General features: G+C 36.3%; 1 protein-coding gene across 1 annotated transcript; it reads left to right on the top strand.

The window, feature by feature from the left end:
* The first annotated feature begins 594 nt into the window (after positions 1 to 594).
* Positions 595 to 8,222, top strand: LOC141611883 (mRNA-decapping enzyme subunit 2). Its single transcript, XM_074430533.1, has 8 exons — positions 595 to 843; positions 1,190 to 1,341; positions 1,436 to 1,563; positions 2,205 to 2,300; positions 2,921 to 3,073; positions 4,963 to 5,066; positions 5,579 to 5,646; positions 7,860 to 8,222. Exons 1-8 carry the CDS (start codon positions 764 to 766, stop codon positions 8,042 to 8,044), a joined length of 966 nt encoding a protein of 321 aa, XP_074286634.1. The 5' UTR covers positions 595 to 763; the 3' UTR covers positions 8,045 to 8,222.
* The last annotated feature ends 952 nt before the right edge of the window (positions 8,223 to 9,174 follow it).

Below are 9,174 nucleotides of genomic sequence, written 5' to 3'. Positions count from 1 at the left end.
GATTTCTACCATTTTCCCGCCAAAAAGCATATTCTCAAAAAAGGAAACTAAAGATATTATGTGCATTCACTAAATAAGGAAGCTAACAATTACAATTAATTCATCTATTATACTTTCATTAAAATTAATCTTTTCATCAAATTATATTATTTTCACTAAACTCTAAATTATGATATTTTAATTAAAACAAAATAAAATTGATATAAAATTATAAATTGCTAAATCTTTTATTAATCCTATTATTAGATGATGAGTTGACTCATATACTGTATAAAATAAAAACTAGAAATCGTTGTTATTACTTTCATAAGAAAAAAAATTGAAAAAAAAAATATAAATTGAAACTCATTAACTTTATACTATAAAAATATTTTCGTTAAAATATATTTCAACTAATTATTTAATTCTCTTAACTAATTTTCAGTTCTGCCTTTTATTTATCAAAGCAAAATAAAATAATAAGAAATGTAAATAACTATAAGATACCAATATTATATAAATAATTTTATAAAAATATTAAACTATAAGTACAGTGCATTATATGCACGGGGTCTAAACTAGTTTTGTATTAAGTTCGTGTGGTGTTACGAGGTTGGGGTTATCTATTTACCTGCTCTAGCTAATCTATAACCATAAGTGGTCATAAGGGAGGGTTGTGACGTGAGTGACGCCCCAAGTTGGAAACTTAGTCGTCTATCTGCTTGCTCATCAACCCTGAGACGAGAGAAAGGGCGAGGCCAACAACTAATCTCAAGTGTTTGCCATGTCAGGGCTTCACAGATCATCAAGTGTTACTCCCAAAAACGCACTTCCTCCTCAAGAACTTCTTGATGATCTTTGCAGGTTCTTTCTCCTCTCTCTTTATTGCAGTATTTTAATGTTCGGAGTATCTGATTTAATTTATGAGTTTCCCCATCATTCCGAGTAGTTCAGTAGGTTGTGATCGAGTTAATTGATGCTTTTGATCTCGTCCTGGCGTTTCTCAACTTGATTAATTAAACAAATTGTTATTAGTTTTCTTAGAGCAACATGCCCAAAAGTAATTTAGTAATTTAGGTATTGGTGTTAATGCTAGACTGTGTGTGTAGATGTCACTGTGGATATGTTTGCGATCTTAGAATGCTCATCGGCTAATCCTTTGGCCTCAAACAAATATGCTTACTCTTTTTAATCTTCATTTCTTCTACAGTCGTTTTGTCTTGAACGTCCCAAAGGAAGATCAACAGTCATTCGAGAGGATTTTGTTTCTTGTTGAATACGCACATTGGTTTTATGAAGATAATACAGTCGAGAACAATCCTTCATTGAAGTCATTTACTCTCAAAGAATTCACATCTCTCAGTATCCTTTCTTAAGCACAATGGCAAAACATTTATTGTCGCAATTTACATGACGTGCTTTGTTCAAACTTGTTTTTTTCTTCAACTACTTGTAGTGTTCAATAGCTGTGAGGTTTTGAAGCCCTATGTTCCACACATTGATGACATATTCAAGGACTTCACTTCCTACAAGGTCCGGGTACCTGTCACCGGAGCAATCATTCTAGATCAAACATTTGAAAGGGTAATGTTTATAACTTGTCGTTTGATTTATTATGAGGTGGAACCAAGTAGCTACACTATACTTATTATGCCTAAGGGAATATATACTTTTTTCTCACCTTTTATCGTCAACTAAGGCCTATTGGTCTTCTTGTGTGACGTCTATGCACAGACTCCCAACAGTTTTCATTGCTTAAATGGCCTTACTGATGTGTTAATGAAGTGAGTAAAGCCTGCCACTCACTTTAATAGGCGGTGTGAACAGTTTTTGGTAAAAAGAGAGTAGTTGTTTTTAGAAGATAAGACCTGGATGATACGTATTGGCCATGTTTGACATTTTGCGACTAATCCACGTTAATTTTGTTGTTGGTATCAATTGTGTGCAGCGTTCCATCTTCAGATCCTCCTTGTGGCCACTTAATTATGCACTTCTTTATCCTAACGGAACTCCTCTCTTCTGATTTCCAAATGTCACAAAATTTTTATTTTTTACTTCGGTATGGAGGGTCAGATGTTTAGTTTATCTGGCTCTTGTATGACGCTAAATTTACATAGTGGCCAAGTTCATTCAACATGTAAACGCTTGCATTCAGCTTGATATAACAAAGCATAATTAGAAACTCTCTCTGTCATACTTTAACAATGTTTGAAATTCTAGTGCAGTGCTTATTGGTTAAAGGGTGGAAAGGAACCAGCTGGAGTTTTCCTCGGGGCAAAAAGAACAAAGATGAAGAAGATCATGCGTGTGCCGTCAGAGAAGTATACTGTCTCTCATGTTACAATTATCTCACTGTTATAGTTCTTTTTTTTATTATGGAAGATATTTTACGATTTGGATAGATTCTGCTTACTGCATCTATTGTGTTTTTTTTTTTTTTTTTTTTTTTTTTTAATACAATGTCCTGGGCCTCCTGGCGATTATTGCTTGTGAGTTGGCTGAATTTTGTTAAAGTCTTACTGGAATATCATAACTGGTGCATACATGATAGTGCTACCAAAAAGACATTGCATCTCAGAGATTTTGCATAGTAAATATCTGATATTTTAAAGGCCAAAGTGAAGGGAGCAGGAAGAGCTAGTGTGAGATTTTTCTTTGTTGTCTTTTGAAAAATATATCTATCAAGTAACAAGATTTGTACCTGTAAGATCCTCTGCATTTATCAGCCAAACATAACATATTTGCTCGAGTAAAGAGTCCAAGTTGCATCATCAACATCTATACTATATGAACAAATCGCTTTGCTGACCTTAGATGCACTCTGTGATTGTTTTAAATCAGTTTGGTGCTGAATTTACAGTTTCCTGTGCGCTTGCAACACTTCCTCATTCAAAATTCTGCCGTTCGTGATTTCTTTGCTGTGTTTCTGTCATGGGTACAGGTTTTGGAGGAAACTGGTTTTGATGTCTCTGAACTTCTTAATAAAGACGAGTTCATTGAAGTGATATTTGGACAGCAGCGTGTACGCCTTTACATTATTGCCGGTGTTGGTGAGGACACTTCGTTTGCACCACTTACAAAAAAGGAAATCAGTGTAAGTTCTTTCCTCTTTCCTCTTCATTCACCCATGATGCCCCTTTCTCTCCAGCCCGCATCTCACAGTTCTCGTTGATGTGTTAAAATATGTCTCATTGTTGCTCCTTGATTTCTCCTTCTATCATCACCATTTTCCACCGTGTACTATTTTGCTGGAAAAAAAATTGTAGTGGAGTATTATGCTCATGTATATTGTGGACCTCTGGTTCTGTTTTGCAACTTTTTTTTTTTATTGTTGTGAACTCTGAAGTATATATTAAATACTTCTGCTGTCTAATATATTGTTCTTTTTCCATTACTAAAGGAGCAAAATACATTATGTTGTCAGGCTCTCGATTATGATAAAGTAAAGCAAAGTGGCTCACTAGTTTCGCTTCTTGTAACGTGAAATATGAGCCACTCGATACATTTTTTAGCACTTTCCGCTATAGGTCATTTGGAAGCGTCTCTTTGTGTTTTAATGGGTGAGACTGTGTGCGTCCAGACCCTTCTGACCCTGCCATTGGCGGGTTCCTTGAAGCAAGGGTATGATATTGTTTGTTAGATTTAGCCTTTTTTGTTTCGACATTTTAACAAAATGGTTTAGGAACAGCAAGCATCAACCCCTTAATAAGTTTTTGGTCTGATTCTGATTACCATGTATTCATTTCCTAAAAGCTTATTTGAGAATCAATCCACATTCAATTTGTGAATCAAGAAACTATGCCTCATTAAGGTAGATCATGTAAGTCCTGGTATTGAAGCCATGTACATTGACTGTGATACCAGTGTTTAGGCAACTTGTATTAGTATAAAAGATCTTTGTTTTCCACTATTTTTGTGATTGTATTATCTCCTTGTTGTGTAATCTGTTGAAGTGTTTTGTGGTTGTTGAAGTGGTGATTGTTTTGGTAGCATGTCATGATTAGATGTTTGCTGTTATGTGATCTCAGCATTACACATATTAGGAAAGACATTAGCTCCTTTGAGAGTTCTGGCCACCTGACGGCCATTAGAACAATTAAAGTTGAGAAATTGCCATCTAACTATCGCTTATGATAGCTTTGTCTCCTTCGTATTTGACCTTAATCTATGTTATCCAGCACTTCACTTTGGCAGTGTGTCGCGAGTCCAACACTCAGGAATTCCGGCATGCACGACCAGACACTTCATTGTCAACCAAAAAAAGTTTTTTTTTTCAACAATTAATGATGTCTGACACTCAAACCTGTGATGTGTCCGACACTTGCAACTGGGTCCACGTAACGTAGACCTAAACAGTTTGTTTGGGATGCTAAATTCGGAGAGAAAATTAGTGCTGGCATAAATTATGGATTGCAGAGGGATGGGAGGAGTGGAGAAAGCTATTTAGGAGATGGGAGGGTTGGGAGAAAGGGTTATTTTCCAACTCATTGAAACCTTCCGAGAATTTAGTTTATTAAGGATAATAAAGGTAAATAGCTCCCTCATTCTTACCGTTCCTTCCCCTCCTCAAATAATATTTAAAGAAAAGTATGCCTGGAGTTTGAATTGTATCCCTTCCTTTCCATTTCCTTTTTTTACCCTATCCAAACAAAGGGTTAAAGACGTGTAGTCTTCATATGCTTACTTAGGTGTAATGCCCAATATGGCAGTAGTTAAGGAGCTACACAGAAGCCTAACAACCGCATGTGTTCATATCTACTCTGAGAAAATTTCAGACATTAAATGGCCTTTCTTAAACAGATGAATCTTCAAGAGTCTCTGTAAGTTTAAGGTTTTCTTAATACAGAATGATGTGTTTATTAGTAGTCCTCTTCCCCTGTCTCTAAGGATACCTTGTTCTCTTTTTTTATCTTTCTTTTACAATATAATGTGTTTTCTCAACAGAAAATAGTAGCTGAGTTTGTGTTTCTGTTAAACATTCAGGAAATTGCATGGCAGCGATTAGACGATCTCCAGCCTGCTGGTGATGAAGTAATATCACGCAGTGTTGCAGGGCTTAAGCTTTACATGGTTTCTCCATTCTTAATGTGAGTCTAGTTTACACGTGTTACTCGGGCTCATGTATAGGTGTGGACACGGGTACATATCCAAATTTCGTACCCTTGAAGAGTCAAGTTATGAGACACGGAAATCGTGTCTTAAACAAGGACTCATGTATAGGTGTGGACATGGGGTCACATCTTCAAAACAGAAAATTAATTAAACACGAGTATTTAGTTTCTAAAGTGAATGAAGTAGTTTCTAAAGTGAATGAAGATATGTTCGAGAGACCTAGCGTCATAATTGTCAAAAATCATACTATATGCTTCGTATAGCCTTCCCTTCCTCTACTTTCGTCATGTAAATTGTCTTTAAGGAGTATTGTTGGATAAGTAAGTGTTCCCATATCGGGTAAGGATCCTATACCCATATTCTTGAGTGTGGTTTTGGACATAGGTATGGCTCCAAAACTGAAGAGTCAAATTAACTTAGAATTTACATAATCTTTACATTACACTTTCGTTTATTCTTAATTTCTTCTGTTCAAGCAACTTTTCAGGTCACTCAAGGCATGGATTTTGAAACATCCACCAGCAAATTCGTTGAAATCTGATGTTTACCTTAGAGGTTTTTCTTTATCTGACGCCTTCCATGAAGTTCTTTTAATGTTTACGAGGAGATATGAATCGAAGTGGTTGTTTAATAGACTCAGTAAATATAACATTACAAGTTTATCATAGCCTCAATAATAATTTTTTGCAAGATTCTATTTTCAATTGCGACTTTAAATCCTTCTGTAGTAAAACTGGTTAGAGAGAAGAGAGTGTGAGTTGCAATGAATTAAAAGGGAGTAGCACCCTCTAGGCAACATGGTGGTGATGGGGATAGGCGAAGGGAAGAACAGCTACGACTAGGAAGGAAGGAGTAGAGTGAGAATGAGAATGAGAATGTAAGGAGGGGACGATGATGATGTTGGTTGGAACTAGTGGGATGATGCGGTTGTCTATTTTGTGAATAGCAGTTTTAGTACGTATAATGTTGGCGTTAGGACTATATAGCTAAGTGACTTGCCAAAAAAAACTGGATTGAAAGCCTTAATCTCTGACATGACAAAAAGATTAGAAAATACAATAGATGCAAAATCCCATAATTTAATCTTAAAGCTTTACAAGTTAAATTTGAAAACATTGCTAGTTTGACCTTAACTTTGGTCCAGTAGGTTATACTTTTTTCTTCTATTTAAAACTTTTTTTGTTTAGGTGAAATTTTAGAAGCTTTCCTCGTAACTTTGAAATTTTAGAAGTTTTCCCCAAAACTGATGTTGGGTTTATCTTCTTTTACACCAAAGTCGATTGTTATATGCAGTATGTTCTTTCATATCCTAGTCACTACTAGGTCTTGAGTCCCCTATATTGATAGAAACTTTTTCCCTTCCAACTTTCTATTCGTCATACACATGTCATGTACTCATGACAGCCAAGGCATAAGCAGCCTTACTCTTGAACGCAAGGAGACTTTTCCCAAATGATCCACGAACATAAAATTGAGAAATCGTCTTTTGCTCTATTCGAAAACTAAAAAATGGGAAGTCTTTGGCTCATTGTAGATGGAAACAAGGCCAGGGCTATCGCTATTGTATAGCAGTAGAGATTCAACATTTTCATGCTTATTGGATTAGTTTAAGTGCTTGACTGGTGCCCCTAGGACCGTGTCTCAATCTTTTTAATCTTAGATATTGGAGACAAGAGCTTGTGAGTGTCGAATAGATATGCAGAGTAATTAATTACTCCCTCCGTTCCGGTCAATTGTTGTCCTTTGGTTTTGGCACAAAGACCAAGGAAAGATGAGGGAGCCAATTACTAAATGACAAGTGGAACAAATTGAGTGTAAATGATTAAATTGCTCATCAAGTTCATTCTCAAAATAGAAAGGACAACAATTGACTAAGACACCCCAAAATAGAAAAGGACAACAAATGACCGGGACAGAGGGAGTATATGATTGGGGAAGTTGTCAGACAATATTCCAGATTTCCAGTGACTTTCAAAGGCTATTATTATTGCACTAGTCTCTTATAAGACTTTAGGGCCTCCACAGTCCACGTTATCTTGACTGTACTGATGGGCAATTGCACTTACCTGTTTCATGCAATGACAACTCTTTGTATGTATGAAATTCAGAGAGACGAGAGAGATGCTTGAAAGGAAGGGTAATGGAGTAAAAAAAAAAAGGATATTACTGATCTACCAGTAAAACAACATAATAAGCTTCTAAAGAAGGCTATAATTTCCTGGGTGAACTGAGTTTAAAATCTTTGCTTCAGATCATTGGGAGTATTGCCTTGGGGGTTTGTTTAGACACTATGCCAGGAGGGAAGGGAAGAGCCCGAAAGGGGATGGAAGGAGGGAACGAAATATTGGAGCTAGATGTTTATCTTCCAAAATTTCCTATGTTAGATGGATTTAAATTTGGTTTTTACTAGGGAAAATGGGTGTTCTATTTCCCTCCCCTTCATTTCCCTCCAACCCACTTTATTAACCAAACCAGAGAAAATGTCGTTCTTATCCGTTCTACTTCTCTTCAAAATTTGTGCATCCCAAACAATGGGTTGCTCTTTACTCCGCGGTCTGTTTTCCTTAATTATTTTCAACTTCGCCATTGTCCGATGTTGGAGCAAGGGAGCACAAGGAACTGAGTTTTCAGTGATGGGAACTTTGCTTACGTTGGTTTAATTAAATTCTCTAGTCGAAGACATAAATTTGAAGCATATTTGTGAATGCTTTATTTCATGTTAATCTGTCATTGAATTTAGACAATGTGACACCATTCACGCTACTCAGGTTTTAGCGTCTGGAAGGCCAAGACCAGTTCATCAGGAAGTAGCTCAGCATTAGTGGAGAGCCAGTACATAAAGCCTGCACCTGATACTCACATTGCTGAGATGGGCCCTGGCAAGAGCTTTCGGAACTTCAAATTTGATAGACAATCCCTCGTACGAACCATGGAATCAGCATTTTCTGCATAAAACCTCTACATGATGGTGAATGTTATAGTCTGACAGTAATTTGTCCATCTTTGTGACTAGATTTAGCTTATGTACTTCTTTTGTACATGGTGGTGTAAGTAATTTAGACACTTCCAAGGTAATTTTTCTGTCTAATGTTCACTACTGAAATTTGTTTTAGTTATCTTTTATTTGTTTACTACTTGGCTTCGTTACTGGTTTGTAACGGTGAACGAGAAAAGTGTGCATGATTAATCGAGAGCTGGGGTATCTCCTAAATAAGACGAGTGAGCAACATGAATACCAGACTTGGGAAAGGAGATATACATGCAAAAGGGAATCTCCATGGCCTGCTTCATGCCACTAGGGTAAATGGGTCAATTGATGTAGGCCGAGTCATTTTTTGTATGCTTGTTTTTCGGTTTGGGTTGGGTAGTTTCTGGCTCAACTACGTGCTGCATCCGGTTGATGAGTGACTTCATTTAGGGGCAAAATATGTGCAGGGGAGTATAATGCAAAGACTATGCAAATGACCATTCGTGCAAGGAAGAATAAACGGGTACAAAATAATAATATAACCTTTGATTTTTAGTACACACTTTTGTTTCAGACAGCCTTAAGTAAAACGTAGACACAACCGATTTAAATAATGTTAGAATGAAAAGGAGATTGTGATAGATCGGTCTTTAACGATTTAAATAATGTTAGAATGAAACAAGTCTATCTTAAGCAAGTCCTATTGTTTTTAGTATGATCACCAGACTCACCACTTATAATAAAAGGAGCATTGGTTAAGAAATAACTCTCACAAGGTCGATCTAGAGGACTTGAACCTGAGGCCTGAACTTTTATTCAAATTTTAACTACTAGTTTTCACCCTTGTGTGGCAATTAAGATCGTCATTAATCCTGCTAAAAGAGAGATAAATATACATATGTTGTGACAATGTATGATGGTAATTTTGCACGCAACTTCCATTTAGCCTTGACCGAAAGTTTGTGAGACTGTGAAATGTACATCACTTAGAACATTATCTGAGAAAAAGAGTTCGCTCAAGTGATAAGAGCTTTATTATCCCAACTATGAAGTTGGGAGTTCGATTTTCATCTGCGATATAGTGCACTAATCTGAACCAAAACAAAAACTTAGAA

The sequence above is a fragment of the Silene latifolia genome, chromosome 11 (assembly GCF_048544455.1).
Source record: "Silene latifolia isolate original U9 population chromosome 11, ASM4854445v1, whole genome shotgun sequence".
Lineage (NCBI taxonomy): Eukaryota > Viridiplantae > Streptophyta > Magnoliopsida > Caryophyllales > Caryophyllaceae > Silene > Silene latifolia.
The sequence above is the reverse complement of the archived record's forward strand: the minus strand, read 5'-3'. Positions and strand labels throughout refer to the sequence as shown.